The sequence below is a fragment of the Opisthocomus hoazin genome, chromosome Z, assembly GCF_030867145.1.
Source record: "Opisthocomus hoazin isolate bOpiHoa1 chromosome Z, bOpiHoa1.hap1, whole genome shotgun sequence".
In the NCBI taxonomy this organism is placed as follows: Eukaryota; Metazoa; Chordata; class Aves; order Opisthocomiformes; family Opisthocomidae; genus Opisthocomus; species Opisthocomus hoazin.
The window spans coordinates 46,268,441-46,290,896 of NC_134454.1; the positions used below are offsets into that span (position 1 = coordinate 46,268,441).

Sequence of the window (22,456 nt, forward strand, 5' to 3'; positions counted from 1 at the left end):
ACTGAAAAAAGTTAGAGTAACTAGGGTTTAACTTATTTTATATTTCTGACAATTTTTAAATATCTTATTTTCTTTTCATGTAAAGCTATAGACACAAAACCCCTCCTGTGACATGTAGTCCCATTCACCTTTTGAAATACTATGCTCTTTGCAAGTTATTGTTGCTATATTCTACCCATCCAGAAACACAGTAGATAGTATTCGTCACAGTGAGTGAGCAATTTTTTGTAGTCTATGGTCACAACAATCTCATAATTTGCAATAGAAGGTAGTAGCTTCTATCTAAAATAGTGACTAGTTAAAGTGGCTCCCTTTGCAGGAAGGAAAGACTATATACTTTCCCTGAAATAGACTAAAATACTTGACAGAAAGATGTTGTTTGAGATCAGCATGGAGAAGGCAGAGGGTAAATCAAAATAGTTGTTGCAGAAAGGCAGAGGTTGCTGAGAAGAGAGGGAGCAGACACACAACAGGCAGTGGAAAGAGAAGTTTTCTGCTGTAGACTCAGGAGAATGCAGCCATGGGGATCTGTGCAAAGTCTGCTTTAATCTAGAAATGGTTGCTTTGGACCAAACTAAAAGGCTGTACTGAAACGGTAAAACAGGCAGGGGAAAGATGTGCTGATAAACACTGCTCCTCCACTCCTTAAATTTCTAGTCCTCAAAAGTTGGTTTTTGATCTGAAAAAGTCTGGCCTTTGAATTATAAGACTTAAAAATTGCTCTGTTTGAGGAGAACTGTAGGCAGAGATCTACTTCAAAACAATAAGCCTATTTCAGGTTCAGTCAAATACGTTTTTCTGTGACCTTCTTTCCATTCATAGAGATAACACAGTGTAGATCCACCCAGATTATTATTTTGAAGAAAGTCACGATGCCTTGTAGATCAAAGACAAAAATAATATTAGGTCTTTACCTAATTGTTCATAAAAGTTTATGGAGAGAAACCTCAAAGGGAGGCTGAAAAATCTGCCTACAATGTGATCCTTTCAATTATGTTGTGATGTGTATTCTCACTAATCTTTCCACATCTGTTATAAGAACTTACACAGTTGCATATGTATCATTCTTTGTGCTAATTTATCCCTTACTTAGTTAATCCTGACTTTGCAGTGGGCAGTAAGTGTAATAGACATATGGCAAATCGGAGTTTGGCCTCAGTCAAAACCTTACCACATGACTTGTCAGGGATTTGTATTTGGGATGCAGCATACATTTATGTTTCTTTTCAGCTTCCTTGCATGCTGCTCCCTTCAATTCACTTTCTCATTTTTCAAACTTCTTGCACTGTCTTCTTCCTCTTTTCTCTGACAGACCTCATGACACTTCCTTCCAGCTTGTAAAGCTCTGTATTGCTGCTGTATTTTTGACTCTGGAATTGAACTTACTCCACTTTCATTACACTGCTTGCGTTGTTTTGCCTGTAGTAAAGAGACAGAATCAGGGACAAGATCAGGTCGAAGGAATGCAATGTGAGGAACTGCATATTACTTAGTCACATGCATTACAAGAGGTCTAAGCAAGATTATCAGTGAAAAATATCACTGAAATGGCTCGTAAAATAATTGATGTAAATTTCTGTCTCTGATTTACCATGTTTTTTTCAATGCACAGTGTAACCGGCGACCTCTCAAAATGCTCATCTCAGAGCAGTGGTTTGGGAACTATCTCTTCCTCTATGAAAACTTCACCTAAATTTTCAAAGGAAGATGGTACATTTTTATGTGTAGTGATACCAATTTCTTTCATCATTTCAATGGCCATAGTATGCAAGTGTGTACATAAGGATTTTTAAAAAGAAGTCTGTATCTATAAATATATATAAAGTCACTCTGTGAATCTCAGTATATAGTAATCCAGCATTATTTACAGTATTCCAAATGTCGTAACATTTGTCTCTTCTTCAGTACAAGTTCAGTTTATTCGGAACTACAACCTATCCTTTTGACTGCTTTTTTGTTGCTTTTAAGCACTGCATCAGAGGGGTTAGATTTATATACAGCCTTTCCTCATGTTTTTATCTTGCTGAATTTTTTATAACATATGAAGATAGCTACCATCCTTATTTTATGTCAATACCACTGTCATCTGTTTTTCTTCAGTATAGGGCTTGTGTAAGCCACTTAAACTTCCCAGCCGCAGTCTTTTTCAAAGTGTTTTATTACTTCCTGACACTGTATTAACTCTTTTTTTCCATGTTTGTGTTACTCTCATAGTTCATCAAGATTATGTGTGGTTTCCTATGATCAATGATACCAAAGAGAAAAAAAAGTATTTATGGAAACTTTGTGGGCTTTTTGTAAAAATTTTCTAATTTCTGTCTTCTTATATCTAGAAAATTGCAATTTTTTGCACTAGCTCTACCAGGTTTATTTTTCAGATCTTAGCATGCTTGCCATATATCTTCCTAACTTATCAAAATAGAAATTAATTCCACCCATTTTCATCAATTTCATTGCACTCATTATCTTTCATTTCAGAAGAGACTGTTTTTAAGAATCCTTCCTTGTCTTGTGCTAGCTTGCTCCAGGGACTGTTTCTTTCCAGTTTCTTCACAAAGTCTCATTCCATTTGATATCTGAAGCACATCATCTGGAACAAACTTCGTGTTTCTCTTTATCAAACTAATTCTACATCTCAGCATAAATCGCAGTTGATAAGATACATTATTCTTTGTCAACATTAAAATTATTTACATGCTATTAAACAATTTCTAACAGGTGGCTTGTATCATCTTGTGCACCATACCATTTGACAGAAAATATTTTCTTCCTGCAATGATTTCTATATGTCTTTGGTTGCCCTAAGCTAAAGTAATCAGCATTCTTGCCGCTCTGCTCCCGATGGTAGATATTCCCCCTGCAGCTGAGGGAAAACAAACCAATTCTTTGTCTTGGAGCCTTTATGGGAGTGTTTGCATCTTCGATTCCAAATAGTGAAGGATGACCCAAATTCTGGAATTATTGATAGATATGTCTTAGAAAAAGCTAACCGCTAAGTGTAGTAATTTTTCACATGTGAAGTACATGAACAGAAGTAAAAATTACTGTTTGCATAGTGATCTGAATTTATATGCAACAGTAAATAAATCAAAAATAATTCTGAATGCATTATTTATCGTATATATACACATACATTTAAGATAAGTAGAGTATTCTTTATGTTATCAGATTTACATTCCTCATTGACATATGGTTGGTTAATCATTCATTTATTTGTTGGGATATAATTTATTAAGATGTTCTTATTCTTAAACAAAGTAATTCCCTACCATTTTCCTATTTTCTGTTTTCTCCATTCCATAAACTTTACAATTTCTCCTCCTATGCTTAAGTTATTGTGACTGTTTCCAGTTTGTCTTCCCATGCTCCTTCATTTAGCCTGTAAGTTGTATAATATCTTTATATTGTTCCATTGCTTATGTACCTCTTGAGCATGCGAATAATTATTTCATCTATTTCTGCTTAATAACATTTCTCTCAGGTCCTTTATCAATATGTATTGGTTTAATAACTGCTAATTATACACAAACCATTGGCAAAATTATTTTGAAGGACACAGTGTCATTCTAAGTGACTTTTACAAATTTAGCGCATTTAGTGTCTGAGGACAGCATACACAGAAGAATCTGTTATAATCACATGAAGCCCTACACAGACACATAAAATTGCATGCCAGAAGTTATTACCTTTGGAGTCCTGGTAGCAGTGTGTTGTACAAAAACATAGAATAAATAGGTTTATAAGTTAAAAAAAAAAAAGACACTGGCAACAGGATAGTTTTCAAATATTTTCCTCTCTTTTTATTTTTTATTTTTTATTTGAAGACTGAAGAAAGAAAAATAATGCAAAGTGCAGCAATTAATTATTCTTTTCAAAGTATCTTTTAGCCTTAGTATGGAACCATGATAAGAACATTGTGCACAAAAAATGTATTTAGTAGAGAATTGGCATATGAAGTTCTTACTTTTTCCTTCTTTAAGAAAGATATATTCATGTTCTGGATCAGTGTTCTCCTTTGAATACTAGCTTATGATTTTTATTATCCTGCTGCCTTGGTTTTAAATAATTTATAAATTTCGGATGTCATACACTTAAAAGCATATTATCAAGTAACTTGTGGTAAATGCCTAAGCAGCTGTTTTTTTTATGGTTTAAGCAGACATCACAATGAATCCAAAAATTACTTTTTAAAGATGAAGTATTCGAAATTCTTTTTCTAATATTGGAAATATTTTTGTTAGATGATTCATTTTCTTAGAGAAAGCAATGTTCTAAATCTTGCTTTGGGTAGGGTTGCAGCATATAAGCTAATTATATCTTCACTTTGATGTAGCCACTGGCTACTTTCTATTATGCAGTCTGAAACAGAGAAAAGATGTAAAATTTAATGTTAAAAGGTTTAAATTATACTTTGAATTGTTTTCACTTCTGTTAAAGTTGATTCAAGCATCATCAATTTCATCTAAGCTTTTCATCTTGTGAACACTATTAGGGAGATAAATTAATATGGACAGAGAGTCAATACAAGTAATGACCATGTAAATTTCTTGCCATTTTGAGACAATGATGTCTTTATCAAAAAGAAATAAGACAAGAAAAAAACTATGACTGAAATACATGCAAGCAGAGCAGCTGTCAGTGAATGCACTGGAAGTCCTGAATGGCAGTTATGTTAGAGGAGATGTTATTTATAATAACCGATGAATAGTCATACCCGTAGAAAGCAAAATTAAGCATTTATCCTAAGTATTACTATGCATATTTATACAACTCCTTCAAACAAAATATTTAATATCAAAGTAATTGTAAGCCTGGTGCTTAAAGTTAATTTTTATGTTCCAAACTAGAGCATACTGAGATGTATATCATCTATAAAACTTGTGTTAGAAATACACTCCTTGAATGAGATAATAGATACATTATCATCTCTTTCATTGGCAAAAATGTTACTTATTTCATTGAAACTAGGTGACCTATACCACTTCACTTGTTTTACCTACACTTTACCTGTTACTTCTTTTTTTTTTCTTTTCCCTTCTCTGAAAACCTCTGCTTGTTTATAACCATGAAAGGAAGATAAAATTCTTTGAGAGTCAGGAGCAGTAAATGTGAAAAGACCCTGAATTATTCATAGGGCAGATGCATGAACTGCTGGACTTTCTACAACCTTAATTTAATAACCTCCTAAGATTTCTTGAATGAATTAAAAGGTATTTTAATATCCTGTGAATATTAGTGGACCTGTTTTCTTTTTTCTGTGGTTCGTGTCAACAGTAGAACTTTTTTATACTTTCTGAGCTGTATCACTTAAGCACATATATATATATATACCCACTGCAGTTAAAATATTAACTAATTTCTAAGGTGAAAAGCTAGTAAATAGTTGGTTAGTGTACCACTCTTTCAGTATATTTGCAGTTGTGTTTATGGATAAGAGACATTTTCTTTTTTTCATCTCAGGCAATATTTTATACTTAGGTATAGTGCTGCAGTCTTAACTATTAAACAGTTACGGGCAAATGTTCTTTGAAGACAACCATTGTAAATCCAGAAGAAAGCCACCAAATTTCTTCAGGTTTCTGCTCATATAACATATCCTATCCATAAGGAAGGATCGAAACTTCCTTTACTTGTCGTTACCTCATGTGATGGAACTAACATACTGAATGTTTTACTTTTTCTAAAATAGAAAGCAACTGTGATTTTAAAATAAGAAATAACTCTTAGGTACTATGGTCAGGTTATGAGATTTTTTTTATTAAAAAATCTATTATTTTTAGAAGAAAGAACTCTGTTTTGATGCTGCTTTGTTATGACACAACTTATTGAAGAAATCCTATCAGTTTCAAAACTTGTCAGTGAATTATCAGCATGTAAAACTTTCATTACTTTATCAATCTGTATTGAATTGTAGATAGCTAAATAACAGTAAGTAACAATTACGCAACTCTCATTTTATTCTGTTTTCACAGACTTATTGCATAATCAATATACTTATTAGAGCCAATGGGAATAGTGAGGAAGATGAAGGGAAATTCTCTTAATTTTCTAGTAATTATGTTGATATCTTCCCCACTGAGCCTGAAGACTTCCTTGATATTATTATACTTCTTTTCCGTGATTTTACATCCCTTGATAAGTGCAAGTGACATGTAAGTGAATGAAAAGGTGAGTGAAAATGCTCTTTGTTTTTCATTTTAGGTGTTTGCCTAATTACTGTGAACATGGTGGTGAATGCTCACAGTCCTGGAACAGCTTCTACTGCAACTGTGCCAATACTGGTTACATGGGAGCTACTTGCCACTATCGTGAGTCTAAGAAGTAGTCTGACTATACTTTTATTTCTGATTGAATTTTTTTCACCACAAAGATATACATTTATATTGATCATTCATATTAGAAGATCTTTCAGTTATGTAAATATTCGTAAGTTGGCTTAAGGAAAGACCTTGAGAATTCAAAATATGTAGCAGCAAATACTCATTGAAAGTCCTAATATTTATCAGTTTCTGTTTCACATTTTTAGTAATGCACATGAGATGGGCAGTAAAGTCCTCTTTCATCCATATAATTCCACTTTCTGAATCAGCATATCATTTAGAAATGCATTTAATTCATCATTATTCATCAAAACAATATGAATTTTTTCTGAGACAATGGGACTACATTCTTATGCAAAGGTAATCACATGCTAAGCCCTGAAATTTATGTAGTTTGCTGAATCAGGGAGTAGATTAGGATAAATTAAAAAAAAAAAAAGAAAGTAACTTAATTAATTTCTCAGAAGATGCTTTACATTTGTACAGCTTTAAGTGTGTCCTGGGAAGCAGAAAAAGTCATTACTCTGGCCTTCATTATATGCTTCAAATCAAGAATCTAGGAAAAATTTTGGACATGTTATCACACTTCTGTGCAATTTCAAAGAAGAAAATGCCCCTTGAATTCTCAAAGAAACATTCTTCTTGTTATAAACCTAGAAAGAAATTATTGACCTCAAAATATTAGTATAGAAACTACATTGCTCATAAATCAATTAATGAAAATTGAATCTCTTTTGTTATGTTTAAATTTAACTAAGACTATTTACTCTAAGGAACCATAAAACTACATTTGGAAATTACATAAATTGTGCATTCTAAATATTTCATGGAGTAAGCAATCTGAATGTATTGTTTCTCTTTTTGATAAGTGTTGCCATATAATGTCAGTAACCATCAGGAAAAAAAAACAGAGATCACAGTCTTTCAAAAAAGTAGCTTTTTTAAAAAAAACAGCACTTCTTTTGGATTACTACTTTATAGCTTTTTAAAAAAATTCAAATAAACTGAATTTATACAAATCAAAATCTTCTAGACTCCTAATAATTATTGCAGATTTATGTTTTCATTTGTGTAGCACTCATAACGAGGGAGGGGTTCTGAGTATGACAGCTCTTTCTCTTTGTCATAGTGTTTTCAAGTTTTGGTAGTATTTGATAAAGCATACTATATAACTTTCAAAAGAAAGACCAGAACAGTACGAGTTCTTGATAGCAGGATAAAGTTTAAAGGAGAAGTTAGGTTAATGTGGTCTAGCTGTGGCATTATCACCAGTGGTTCCTGTCTGTTTAAGTACACAGGTGGATTCATGGGTCCTTTTACTCAGGTTTTTGATCATAAGGAAGTCATTACAGAGTTTTTTTCAGACCTTGACTGATATAAAGTATAAATGACATGGGACCGAGGAGCTGTGATTCTGTTGTTGTTTATTGAGTATTTTTACTGCAGTCTCTGACAAGTCATTTGCCCTTCTATTTAAAAGGGGAAGAAAATAAGAAGTGTGAAAGTCAAAAAGTCCCAGGAGACAATCAGAACACCTAGAAACACTGCCTACCTTCTATTGTATGTAATAACAGCAACAATAAAAATCTGATTTGGTTGAGGTAGTTAGTATTTGTTTCCTCAAAATCTGATTACCAGGGTCTAAGTAATGTCCTCGGCATTCACATTACTTGGCAGTTTTTATAACTATTTACTCACCCACATTTCATGGTTTCCTCCTGAATTTTCCAGCTTTAAATACAGAAGAAAATGCCGCTCGTGATCTCCCTGATAAAGAAAATCAAATGTGCTTTACAAATTCAAGTTAAAGTATATTTTTGTTTATATGATTTCTTCTATATTCTTTAGCAGTGAACACACACAACTTTTCCCCACCAACAGATTCCACACATTTTTTTTTTTAATTCCCTGAATAAAATGTAGAATTATGCCATTACATTTGTGATGGAATGTGTTCTTTTACAGCTATCTATGAGCAATCATGTGAAGCCTATAAGCACAGAGGGAACACTTCAGGCTTTTATAATATTGATTCAGATGGAAGTGGCCCGTTGAGACCGTTTCTTGTATACTGTAATATGACAGGTGAGGTGACAAACTTCCTTAACTCACAGCTGGTTCTGTGTGCATGCTCATTATAATGAAACATAAGTTATCAAGTAAAAAGCCTCTATAGCTCGTAAGTTTAATGTATACATGCAAAACCAAATGAAGGTGACTCCTTAGCTCAGAATGCTGGGCAAAGAATTAGGCAGAGAAATTAGAATAATAACAGGATTCAGGCTTGAAGCAACACTGTGTTCCTGTTGTGCTTTGCATAAATGAGACGTGTTCCGTATGGAGACAATGTCATACTAGCTCATTTTTGGGGGGCAGCTTTGTTTTCATTGAAGCTAAAGGCTCCTGAGGACATTTAAGGACATAAGATATAAGTTATATTTTATGAGAAAATTACTGATTTTTCCTAGTAGCCTTCTGAAAAATTGTAATTCAGAACTGCCATTTTTATGAGGAAAACAGACATTAAGCTTCATTTTTCAAACTGCCAGTAGAACTTTGGGGGAATGCAAATGCAACCAGAGGGACTCTCACAGCTTCACTTTCAGGCACCCTGCCTCCTCTTCTGCACCCAGTTCTTTGAACCTGGAAACATTCATCGTCAGGTTGGATGGGGCTCTGAGCAATCTGATGTAGTGGTAGATGATCTGCTTGCTGCAGGGGGGTTGGACTAGGTGATCTTTAAAGGTCCCTTCTGACCTAGACTAATCTATGATTCTATAATTCTATGATAAGTTTTAGATATCAGAGCTTGTTGTCAGTCTAATTTTTAAAAAACCAGTTGATGCAATCCCAAACAAAAGTGCAAGCTGGGTGGAGAGTGGCTTGAGAGCAGCCCTGAGGAGAAGGACTTGGGGGTACTGGTGGATGAGAAGCTCAACATGACCTGGCAGTGTACGCTTGCAGCCCAGAGAACCAACCATATCCTGGGCTGCATCAAAAGAATCGTGGCCAGCAGGTCGAGGGAGAGGATTCTACCCCTTTACTCCGCTCTCATGAGACCCCACCTGGAGTCCCGCGTCCAGCTCTGTAGCCCCCAACATAGGAAGGACATGGATGTGTTGGAGCGAGTCCAGAGGAGGGCCATGAAGATGATCATAGGGCTGGAGTATCTCTCCTATGAGGACAGGCTGAGAGAGTTGGGGCTGTTCCGCCTGGAGAAGAGAAGGCTCTGGGGTGACCTTGTAACAGCCTTCCAGTACCTGAAGGGGCCTACAGGAAGGATGGAGAGGGACTTTTCACAAGGGTGGGTAGTGATAGGAGAAGGGGGAATGGCTTTAAACTAAAAGAGGGCAGATTTAGATTAGGTATTAGGAAGAAATTCTTCACCACGAGGGTGGTGAAACACTGGAAGAGGTTGTCCAGAGAAGCTGTGGCTGCCCTCTCCCTGGCAGTGTTCAAGGTCAAATTGGATGGAGCTCTGAGCAACTTGGTCTAGTGGCAGATGTCTCTGCTCATGGCAGGGGAGTTGGAACCAGATGATCTTTAAGGTCCCTTCCAACCTTTACCATTCTATGATTCTATAATTCTATGATTCTATGTTGTTTATGTGTACCTATTTGCGTATGTGCTTTCAATGAAGCTTAGATTTAAATAGCTTTCTGAAATATATTGGGGTTTTATTAGTGACTGTTTCCTTTTCTTTTAGTTAGCCTCTGTTTATTTGATTTGCTTTCCAGCCAAAATGATGGAAATACATTATTGTTTTGTGTGACAAAAAATATTTCTACACAGTTATAACTCTTTAAAAGGCTACATGAATAAGTTATAGTTGAATTTGAATTAGATGTTTCCCAAGTGTTGAGAACTTTATCAGAAGCTTTTGAAGTTAATTCATAAATAGTATGTGGTCACATGTATTTCTTGAGAAACTAACAGGACTCTGTCTGCCAGTGGCATTGTTTGATTTTCATAGCGATCTAGAGAATACTTATTATGTGTGGAAAAAATAGAATTCTCATCACATCAGTCTGTGCAATTTATCTAGTCTCATCATGTCAGCTCTGACTTCGACTTCTACAGTGAAGTGCGCTAGTTCACAGTAGGCACACTCCAGATTGGCACAGGCCCTTGAAAAGGAATGTGAGACTAGAAGAGACCAGAGAATCATGGCAGAAAGATGAAAATTTTTTTAAGTGGGTATAACACTCCAAGGTTCAGTGTGGTATCTGATTTATCCTTTTGTGTCCATGAACAGCTGTTACTGTTTTCTTCAGCCATTCCTTACTCACTGCGTTAAGCAAATCTCATCGATCGGTTCTTCATCTCAAGATGCAGTCTGACAGGATGAACCTTCTATATTTGTTTTGTTCCCATTTTCCTCAAGACTGGTATTCCCTGTTCCCACCAGAGGCAGGGAAGGCAGATGCCCACATTTCTTACAGTGCTGCCTTGTCTTTGACATTCATGGGGTTCTATTTTCAGGCAGCTGGGTGCCTTTCCCTGGTTTTATTCTGGCAGCCCACATGGCCAGTTAAGATGACAAAACTTTGCAATGACCTGCTTTTTGTTTTTTTTTTTACATATGGCAGTGTAACAATGAATCTGACAGCTGACCTGTTTGTCTTAATTTTTATGTTCAGTGTAGCCTTTAGATAGATTTGTGTCTGTGTGTACGTACAAAAAGAAATCTAAGGTTGCTATATTTCCGGCCATCTGCATTTTGACACTATGAGTGTGTACTTATTAAAATTTTATACTTTGGACAAAAACTGGCAAGCAATGACAAAAAAGTTGCATAGACCCCTTTAATATAATATTTTTTGAATAGGTATCTCACCTTCAGATTTCACTTAGATTTTCTAATTAATACCTGTCCTTTAAGGGAACAGGAGTTCTTTCCTCTCTTTAAATACCTTGTCACAGAATCACAGAATCACAGAATGTTAAGGGTTGGAAGGGACCTCCGTGGGTCATCTAGTCCAACCCCCCTGCCAAAGCAGGGTCACCTAGAGCAGGCTGTACAGGACCTTGTCCAGGCAGGTCTTGAATATCTCCAGAGAAGGAGACTCCACCACCTCCCTGGGCAGCCTGTTCCATTGCTCCATCACCCTCAAAAGGAAGAAGTTCTTCCTCGTGTTCAAACGGAACTTCCTATGGTTCAGTTTGTGCCCATTGCCCCTGTCACTGGGCACCACTGAAAAGAGTTTGGCCACATTCTCCTGACACCCACCTATGAGATATTTATAAGCATTTATTAGGTCCCCTTGCAGCCTTCTCTTCTTCAGGCTGAACAAGCCCAGCTCCCTCAGCCTCTCCTCATAGGAGAGATGCTCCAGTCCCCTCATAATTTTTGTAGCCATACGCTGGACACTCTCCAGTAGCTCTTCATCTTTCTTTAAGTAGGGAGCCCAGAACTGGACACAGTACTCCAGATGGGGCCTCACCAGGGCAGTGTAGAGCGGAAGTAGAACCTCCCTCGACCTGCTGGCCGCACTCTTCTTAATGCATCCCAGGATACCACTGGCCTCTTGGGAACAAGGGCACACTGCTGACTCATGGTCAATCTATCGTTCACCAGCACACCCAGGTCTCTCTCCGCAGAGCTGCTCTGCAGCAGGTCCACACTGACCTTGTACTAGTGCATGGGGTTGTTCCTCCCCAGGTGCAGGACCCTGCACTTGCCCGTGTTGAACCTCATCAGGTTCCTCTCTGCCCAACTTTCCAGCCTGTCCAGGTCACGCTGAATGGCAGCATAGCCTGCTGGTGTACCTACTACTCCTCCCAGTTTTGTGTTGTCAGCAAACTTGCTGATGGTACATTCTAACTCTTCATCCAGGTCGTTGATGAAGAAGTCAAACAAGGCTGGGCCCAGTACTGACCCCTGGGGGACACCACTAGTTATAGGCCTCCTACTAGACTCAACGCCGCTGATGACAACCCTCTGAGTTCTGCCATTCAGCCAGTTCTCAGTCCACCTCACCAACCACTCATCCAGCCCATATTTCCTGACCTTCCCTAGGAGAATGTTATGGGAGACTGTGTCAAAAGCCTTGCTGAAGTCTAGGTAGACAACATCCACAGCTCTCCCCTCATCTACCCGTCCAGTCATGCCATCGTAGAAAGCTATCAGATTGGTCAGGCATGGTTTTCCCTTGGTGAATACATGCTGACTACTCCTGATAACCTTCTTTTCCTCCACTTATGTAATGATGATCTCCAGGATAAGCTGCTCCATCACCTTTCCCAGAATGGAGGTAAGGCTGACCGTCCTGTAGATCCCTGGGTCCTCCTTCTTGCTTTTTTTGAAGACTGGAGTGACACTGGCTTTTCTCCAGTCCTCGGGCACCTCTTGTCTCCTCCAGGACCTCTCAAAGATGATAGAGTGGCTCAGCAATGACATTCACCAGCTCCCTCAGCAGTCATGGGTGCATTCCATCGGGGCCCATGGATTTGTGGGCATTTAGATCGCTTAAACAATCCCTTACGCAGTCCTCCTCGACCAAGGGAAAGTCATCCTCTCTGTAGGCTTCCTCTCTTGCCTCCAGGTGCTGGGATTCCTGAGGGCCTGCCTTGACACTGAAAACCGAAGCAAAGAAAGCATTCAGTAGATCTGCCTTCTCTGCATCCTCCCTCACCAGGACACCCACCTCATTCAGCAGCTGCCCCACATTGTCCCTAGCCTTCCTTTTGCTGCTGATGCAGTTGAAGAAGCCCTTCTTGTTTTTGACATCCCTTGTCAGCTTCAATTCCAGGTGGGCCTTGGCCTTCCTCGTTGCATCCCTGCGTGCTCTGACCACATTCCTGTACTCTTCCGGAGTGGCCTGTCCCTCTTTCCACATTCCATGGACCTTTCTCTTCCACCTTATCTCCCCTAGAAGCTGCTTGGTCAACCATGCAGGTCTCCTGCCTCCTTTGCTCAATGTCTTTCTCAGGGGGATGCACCGTTCCTGAGAGTGAAGGAAGTTACATTTAAACAGCAACCAGCACTCTTGGACCACCCCATGTGTGGCCTGTAGGAAGCTAATGACACGAAATACAACTCTGTTAAATAGTTAGAAATATAATGATTAGAATGTGAGAAATATCATCAATACTACAAGTTAAAAAAAACACAGTCTCACATCTACTCATATTACATTGGCCATTAAGATAAAAGAGTACAGTGAACATGAATCTAGACTTAACTTGACAGACCCGGCTTTAACTAGGAGACTGCTCATCCCTGCCTTGAAGTTGATTTTAGTGATAGAAGTCTGACCGTTAGAGGCTTTGCAAGTAGAAGCTGAAACAGATTAAGCTCAGTGCTTCGCTATTCATAGTTGAGGAGGATTGGCAAAACTACAAACCAGAAGAATCACATGAGCCTTTACCAGCCACAAATATTTAGGGCAATTTATATTTAAAAGAACTTGGAGGGAGTAATCTCTGTACTAAAGTTACATTTCTTGTGTGCAAATTATAGGATAGAGTGACCAATGCATTCCTGTGCTATGGTGCCAGCCCGTTTCATCCTTTCTGTGTCTCAGTGTACAAGAAAATTATTTTTCTATTCTCAAAATAAATACATAGCACTTAGCCTATGACCTTTAGTAGCTTTTAAAGTAGCACCTTCATATAAGTATTTTAACATAAGTTTCAGTTCTTGATCTTTTTGTTTTTGCATTGTATTAAGATTTTACAGTTCAAAGTGCTTTCTGAAATTGCTGTAGGAAGTTAAAAGAAGACTTTTAATGAAATAGTATTTGTGAAGTATCAATAAAACTGGAAAGTTATTGAGCTGCTTTGTTGCTTAATATAATCAACACTGCTCCAAGGCAGAGAAAGTCTGTTTCACAACAGACTGCGCATCTTAGCACATACCTTTTATAAACCTACAATATATTGTTTATTATTAAACCATTTGAATTATATGTATATTTATATGCAAGTCTTTTATGTTCATTTATTACAAGAGCATTACCTTGGAATACATTTTTCTAGAAATAATGTTTGGAGTACTACATATTTACTGGTGATTCATGGAAATAAACCACTTGCAGACATAGAGTCAGTTGCTTCTGTAACAAATATTTTGGCAATATTTTGCATGCCCTCAGTTTATGTGAATCATACAACCTGTCTACACAATGCAATGAAGTATGTAGCTGCCTTACCCAGCTGTATCCCAGTCAAAAGTCAACTCAAGTGCAGTATGTATATTTTTAGGAAAATTCAGTTCTCAGTTCCAGCTTAGTACTTCATCATGTTACAGTGCCGAGTTAAGTGAGCATATCATGATGACTACCATAAATCAATATTATGTCAGGTGTTTGGAAACAACTTTCTATTGAACTTTGGAAGCTGTAATTCTCAGTCCTTGGCTAAACACAGGTTTCAAACAGTACTTCAGATTATGACAGCTACTTGATTATAGATGGCTAGAATAATTCACCTTCATGTAATCTGAGTTTTGTAGTAAATACAGTATTTACAAGCTACTTTTGCTTCTTTGTGTAATAAAAAAATGCTGTAGGCCATTTTTCCACACAGAATAACTTATTTCAAATTATAGTGATATATGCAATGTAGCTAGAATCCGGGATAGAATTTAGTGTTACTTTATAAACAATTTAAGCCTAGGAAAAATAACAATAGTTAGTTTATTTCTTTCTTTTTTTTCATTGCAATTTATGAAGACCAAGTAAACCGTATCTGATTTCAGAGACAATTATTTGAGTGTCATCACTTACTGTTTCCTTCTTCAATAATGATAACAAGCTGAATACCTGTTAGTCACAGTAAGATAATCTACTTATAAATATAAATAATGATTAATTGTTTTCATTTTTTCTCAGTGATTTTTGTCTCTATTTCATATGCCTAAAAGTACTTTTTGTGATGCAAGAAGTCACCTTAAAGTTTGGTTGATTTCATCATGCATTCTCTTTCCTTTACCAACTTATGCAACTACTTCTCATTGTTTATTACTTTTCACATGTGTTTTGAAAGATACAACGTGGACAATTATACAGCATAACAACACCAACCTAACCAGAGTCAAAAGTGCTAATCGAGAGAACCCCCACACTGTGTTTTTCAAGTACTCTGCCAGCCTAGACCAGCTTCAGGCTACAATTAACCATGCAGAGCACTGTGAACAGGAACTTGCTTACCACTGCAAAAAATCAAGGCTTTTAGAAAAGTCAGGTAAGTGAAGCAGACACATCTTATAATGTTGCATAGTGCTTTTCATTTTACTGGTTACTAAAGGTATTTATTTCTGTCAAGGTTGTGGCATTTTGCTACTACAGAGTTTGAACTACTTCTTGTATCTAACACTCAGATTCCTGTAAGTTGTCAAGACATATTTGAGCCAGAAAAACACGAATGTCAGTTTACAAGGATGATCTTTCACAGAATTAAGTGCTCTCAAAGTTAACTTCTCTCACAAGTCTCTTAAATTAATGGATATTTTTAACAAAGCTCCTGTTGGTCTGCCTTCCAGGATTTTTAAATTTTAATGAAGAAGTTACTGAGGAAATATGTCGTTAAAGGAACACAAAGTACTGCACAGATATCAGCAGAATTAATTTTATTATTTTATTATTTATTATTTTATGTTTGTTGTTTTTAAAACTTTATGTGCAAATTGTGAGTGCTTGACGAAAAAAAATCAGTAACATTAAATTTCCACTGTCCAATATAAGCATACATTAAAAAAAACAATAAAGTGTGGATTATTGACAAACGTGTAATTGTTTTAAAAGAAAAATGAATGCACATCCTCTGACGTGCTGAAAGAAAAATGGAGTTATGCAATGTAGTGTACTTAAAACTAACTCTCACTGACACAGAGCTACGGTTAACAGACTTTACCGTGAAAATCCATTCTAAGTAATCCAAATAGTGTGAAAGTAAAAATCTCATTGTTTACTGTCTTTTGAATAACTAAGTGAAATTATCTGTCTTGTGCATCAGAATCTCTGAAACTGCTCAAACTGATTTCTTGCATTGTTTCCTACTAAGCAGAGAATAGGCCTCTGAGTGCAACAGTCTCTACTTTTGTCTCTAAACTCATTCCTGACGTTATTTATTCCTACTTATGTCATGGACATCACTGGATTTCTTAGATGAGAACTGACCCCTGGCAGAATATCTGCTTGAAAATGTCCCTGCAGCATAAAAGATGAAGCTACTGAATAAGACGTCCCACTGAGCGTCCCTTTTCCCTATGAACCTCAAATTAAAGTTATTTTTAGATGTTCAAAACCCTGGTTTACACCAAGCAGAGACAATAAGACCCACCTTCTCAATTCACAAGTTTCAGCAGAGCAATCAAGCTGGAAACCATGAAAAAATTTAGGTGAGAGAAGAGAGAGAAAGACCCAGGAAAGCCGGACTTTCTACTTTGCACAGAAATGCAGATTTTCCTAGAAAGCTATAAGAGTGCAATTAGTCAATTGTGCTAAGCCAGCTAAAATTCAGAGTTTTCAATGCCATGAGTAAATAGACATGAAAATGTTATTTGTGAGTTCTACAGGTGTTGTAAAATCATTCTTTGTTTAAACACTACCACAGAGTGTACCAAATACAATTTTCCATTCCTCTGAAGAGTGGGCTTTAGTCTGTTCTGAAACAGAGACCTCTGATGTAAGAGAAAGCTAGGATCTACTGATAGTCACCTTCTGCGGTGAGGCTGCTTAAGAAAGGCAACGCTGAGTTTTGTGATATAAGGGTGAAATAACACCCTTTATTATTTATTAAAGATTTATTAAAGAGAGTTTATTAAAGAGAATTAGGGTTTATGTTTCCCTTTCTGCTTGAAAGTAGCCAGAACCACATTTTTACAACTGTTTAGAGGATGTATTAACTTTCCCTTATCTTTTCTAGCATTCTTAATTATATCACTTTCTTAAAATAAAATTAAGATTTTTACATTCCAGGATTTAGATCTGCCCTTTTTTGCTTCAAGAGTAATGACCATGGTGGATAACTTAATAAGGACAGAACCTGTTTGACCCATTCAGTCACAGTAACAGTAAAATTACATCAAGTTTCTGGGAGAAGCAGCAGGTACCCCTTTGTAGATGCTGGCTGCTCTGTACTTTTGAAAGGCTGAGTCTCACAGAATCACAGAATCACAGAATGGTAGGAGTTGGAAGGGACCTCTGTAGGTCATCTAGTCCAACCCCCCTGCCAAAGCCCTTGTCCAGGCGGGTCTTGAATATCTGCGGAGAAGGAGACTCCACAACCTCCCTGGGCAGCCTGTTCCAGTACTCCGTCACCTATAAGAAGAAGGAAAAAAATGTTTTTTTTCAAAATATATGGGTTGATACTTTTTTTCAGGGAACTTGGTGATCAGTGCAACTACAGTGTCCACTGAAACAGATGTCATTTTCAACATCTGAACCACATCAGCAGCAAACAGTAGGAGTGTGCACAGCCATAGAATCACGGAATCACAAATCACTGAGTGGCCAAGCTTGGGAGGGATGTCGAAGAGTCATCTGATCCAATGCTCCTGCTCAAGCAGGACCACCTGAAGTCAGTTGCCCAGGACCATATCCAGATGGCTTTTGAATGTCTCCAAGGATGGAAACCCCACAATTGCTGTGGGTAACCTGTGCCAGTGCTCAGTCACCCTTACAGTAAAAAAGTGTTTCCTGATATTCAGGAAGAACATCTCATTTATCAGTTTGAGCTCACTGCCTCTTGTCGTGTCACTGGGCACTACAGGGAAAAGATTTTCTCAGTCATCTTTAGATCCTCCCTTCAGGTATTTATGTACATTGAGAATATCCCCCTGAACCTTCTGTTTTTCAGGCTAAACAGTTCCTGCTCATAGGAGAGATGCTTCAGTCCCTGAATCATCTCTGAGACCCTTTGTTGGAGTCTCTCCAGTATTTCCATCTTCCTTTTGTAATGGGAAGCCCAGAATTGGACAAAGTTCTTCAAGAGTGGCCTCATTTGTGCTGAATGGAGGGGAAGGATCACCTCCCTCAACTTGCTGGAAACGCCTCAACCTCCTAATGCAGTCCAGGATAACAATAGCCTTCTTGGCAGCAAGGACATATTGCTGGTTCATGTTCAGCCTTGTGTCTGTCAGGACCCCCAGACCATTTTCTACCAAAGTGCTTTCAAGTTGGGTGACCTCCATCATAAGTTGCTGCCTGTGGCTGTTCCTCACTAGGTGAAGGTCTTTGCAATTCTCCTCGTTGCACTGCATGAGTTTCCTGTAAAGCCCGTTACCTTCAGCCTCTCGAAGTCCCTCTGGATAGTAGCATGACCCTCTGGAGTACCAGCCACTCCTTCCAAAATCTTGATACTTATAGACATCCAACATGTTTTGTAAGAGGCGGAATATTAAGCTTGTATTTACACAGTGATCACTGTAATGGCTGTAGCTAAAGAAGACCTGATTGAATCACCTTTAATTTGGGTTGACCAGATATCTAGCTCGACACAGCACTGTGATGCAGATCGATTCACAGAATTAGCCATATCACTGCTGCTTTCTCAAAGACATCTGTACAGTCTCAGAAGCAGTCAAGCCATCTACTGTTAAGCAAAACTGGCAATGTCTAGATAAGCTGTAGTTAAAACTGAGATGCATCTAAACTGACAACAGTCAGTGTATTGTGAATATATGCTAAAATATTTTTAGTCTGGTAGACATTTTTAGTCTTTGAACACAACAAAATGTAAGCCCTGGGCTTTTGTCTCTGAGGTTGTGAGAGTAAGTTTTTCAAATATCCTCCAATGTATCATCTTTTTCTTTCTACAAATATAAGTGCAGAACTTGCTGATGTCATGGAAAGGGAGAAGTCTAGTATCTAGTATATGTTAAGGTCATGCCACCCCATGAAATACTTCTTTCTTTTACCTCCTGGATAGAGCTGGGGGGAAAAAGAGAAATTAGGGATCCTCTCTTTTTTTCATGTCTTTTTACTTCAAGATACATCTTTCCATTGAACTTTATGGAGAGAAGACAGAACATGTTATATACTTATATATAGTAATTTCAGATTTAAAACTGTTACCAAAAAATCTACTTCTCTGTTTTTGTGAGCTTTGGAAATACATTTCTCACCTATTTTTATGTGAAACATATAATTTCCAGCTTGCTGCAGCAGGTGTGCATTTTAACTTTCAGTGTCTCAGTGTGATGTGGTACCATAAATGTTAGAAATTTTGTTACAAATTTCTGTAAGAACGTTCCAATAATTTATGCGAATTATAATTAATTTTTTTTAGGATGCTCACCTTATTCAGAAGAGCTCAGAAACCTAAATAAGAATTGTGTTTGTAGTGCAAATAATTCAAAAATTTGAGGGAAATTTAGGAAGGTAGGGTGATTTAATTTGAAATTTTTGACTTGCTGATTTAGTTGTTATTTCATCTGCTCGGCATCTGAAGACAGTCTTCACCAAGTTTTCCTGTTTATGACCACCTTTATGTATTTACTTTCTGATTTTTTTGCATGTTTCTTCGAATGATTTTATAGTCAGAATTACAAGACAAACAAATAGCAATCAATCACATAGCTGATAACTGACACATACGTGACACTGAAATAATATTTTAATAACTTTTTACTGAAATAAATTTGTTCTGTTTCATTTATTACAAACACAATGAAATACATTGAAATACCAGAATTTGAAGCGCAAATAAGTACATTATCAAATTGCCTGCACAATTTAATCCCTCACAGTTCTGTTATCTACAATCTAGTATGCCTGACAAGTAAAAAATTTGATGATGGTCACAAGCAATGTTTTTTAGAATATGCAGTCCATGTAGTAATTCCTACCTGACTGTATTTTAAGAATGCATTACATTCAGTTAGCCTGGATAGCATTTGCAAATGATGTCATTAAAGAAGTCACCTATTAATACATTTATGTGATTGTTATGAAGAAATCTCTAGCCATTTTAATTCATAGCTTTATTTTGCTTAGGCAATATTTTCTGCCAAAGCAGGGGTAAAAGTCTGGGCTAATCAGTACGGATTTGCAGCATTTCAGTAAATAGTCTCTCCTTATCCTGCTGTATGAACAAATAACTGAGACTGGCTTTAAAACATACCCCAACATCCCTAGTGAAAGAGTGGGAATATTAATTCATGACTACAGTATAAACTAAAGCATGCTGTTGAAACAGCAGAAATATTCTGCTTTTTACAGTCTTAGTTGTTGGAATCTTTTTAAAGTGCTCTTTGGTAAATTATTTATATACTCTCTCTAGGTTTTCCTCCTCCTCCTGTGATGGCTTGCAAACACAAACACTGTTATTGGACATTGATGCCATTATGCAAGTTTGACTTTTCCAGAAACTGCTCACACTGTGTTTTGGCCTGCTGGGCCGACAGTTGTGTGGTAATGAATGCAGTCAATATGTTTACGATCTGAGAGATTGTCAGCGTAACAGAGGTCTTATCTAACAGTGAGGTTTAATAAGCAGTGGCAGTTGTAAGTAGAGTTGAGACTAGGATAAATTCCAGCTTCTTCGTGGGGGCCTGCTGCTGAAAACTTCGATCTCCAACAACAGCAAAAAGAAATGTATCTGAAAGAAACTCCAATTTAACAGTACTCGATTTCTTCTTGTGCCTTGACTTCCATGCATTGCATCTATCACCCTTTTTCTTCTCATCTGAGATGATATATCTTTATGCTTCATATCTTTTAGTTATTATCTGTACTGTATATATTTTCTGTTGCTGCGCTTGCTTGGCAGCATCTTTAAGCTTAACCTGCACTACTGTAACATTAAGGAAATATCCAGTTTTATTATTTTGCTACAAACAATGCTGACTGAATGCACCACACAGAGATGTAATAGACCTGGGAAACTTTACTTCTGTTCACCAGCTACATCAACTCGCTTATGGGAGCACCATGAACACGATTTCTGCTGTCTCCGAGTATATAAATTCTGAATCTGCTGCCTATGACCTAGCAGCTGTCTTTGGGCATTTCTGATTATCACCACTATTCAGCTGCTTAGTGTTTGTCACAGATATGTGTAGTAGTATACTTTTGGTAGCAAGATGAGACAATTTCTGCATAGCTTTTCTGTAACTCTTCTCATTCTGTTGCTGGTGGTTCCATGATCCATGATCATGGTTCCGTGATCTGAAATTGATCCTTACTTGGGAATATAAACTATCTCGATTTTTAGGGTGATGGTATATCCCTTTTCAGGGACCATTTAAAATGAATTGTATAAATGGGCTGCATAAGATAAATGACTCTAATATCAAGGCTGGCTGAGCTAGGGACTGCAAGTTCCCTTTTCCACTAATGCAAGAAAAAACCTGTGACAATCATTTAATACCTGATAATGAAGTATTAAAATGAATTATTACATATCAAGTAAAGGTGGTATTTTATTCCAATTGTTGTTTAAAGTTTTTAGATTTGAGGGGTGATTTTTCTCTGCTTAACCAAGTTTTGGAAACTTGTACAGATGAGAAAAACTGGGAGAAGTAGGAGACAAAACTGGGCACTGATTTTCTCTAACCTATTTTTTAGATGGGATGCCGCTGAGCTGGTGGATCGGGAGAACCAATGAAACACAGACTTACTGGGGAGGTTCCTTGCCTGCTGTACAAAAATGTGCTTGTGGTTTAAAGGGGAGCTGCATTGACTCCCAGCATTACTGCAACTGTGATGCTGACAGAGATGAATGGTGACTTTTTACTGTTGCTTATTCACAATAAATTTTCCTGGAAAGCAAATAAAGAAAATATACAAGCCTTAGCACATTTAGAACACCAAGGCTGTTGCAATATGGAACATATTTTTTCACAAAATTACATGTGTATACATTAAGAATTACTGCTGATTCTTGCATTCTGAATTCTGGGGAAGGTTTAATTTTATACAGATACTTTCTATTTTTGTAGTATATTGTATGTTATATATTAAGAAATTAGCTCTGGTCTTTATTTCAACTTCAGTTACTTGTTTTAGAATACTGAAAGTAATTAAAGTTCAAATAAAAGGTTCGGGGAAAAAAAGTCATTTAATTTTTAGTGTAATTTTTAATTACTTCTGTCATCTACAACTTAGATAATTAAATCCGGACACCCTTGCTATCAGCAAAGCAAAGCACTCATGGATTCCTATTCTATAACGATGTAAAGAATTCTAAAA

General features: G+C 37.1%; 1 protein-coding gene across 1 annotated transcript in view; it reads left to right on the top strand.

The window, feature by feature from the left end:
- Positions 1-22,456, top strand: part of CNTNAP4 (contactin associated protein family member 4) — a 279,906-nt gene that overhangs the window by 209,956 nt on the left and 47,494 nt on the right. The window contains exons 11-14 of the mRNA XM_075411353.1: positions 6,202-6,308; positions 8,286-8,405; positions 15,309-15,506; positions 21,833-21,989. Coding sequence (XP_075267468.1) covers positions 6,202-6,308; positions 8,286-8,405; positions 15,309-15,506; positions 21,833-21,989 — 582 coding nt within the window. The remainder of the gene's footprint in view (positions 1-6,201; positions 6,309-8,285; positions 8,406-15,308; positions 15,507-21,832; positions 21,990-22,456) is intronic.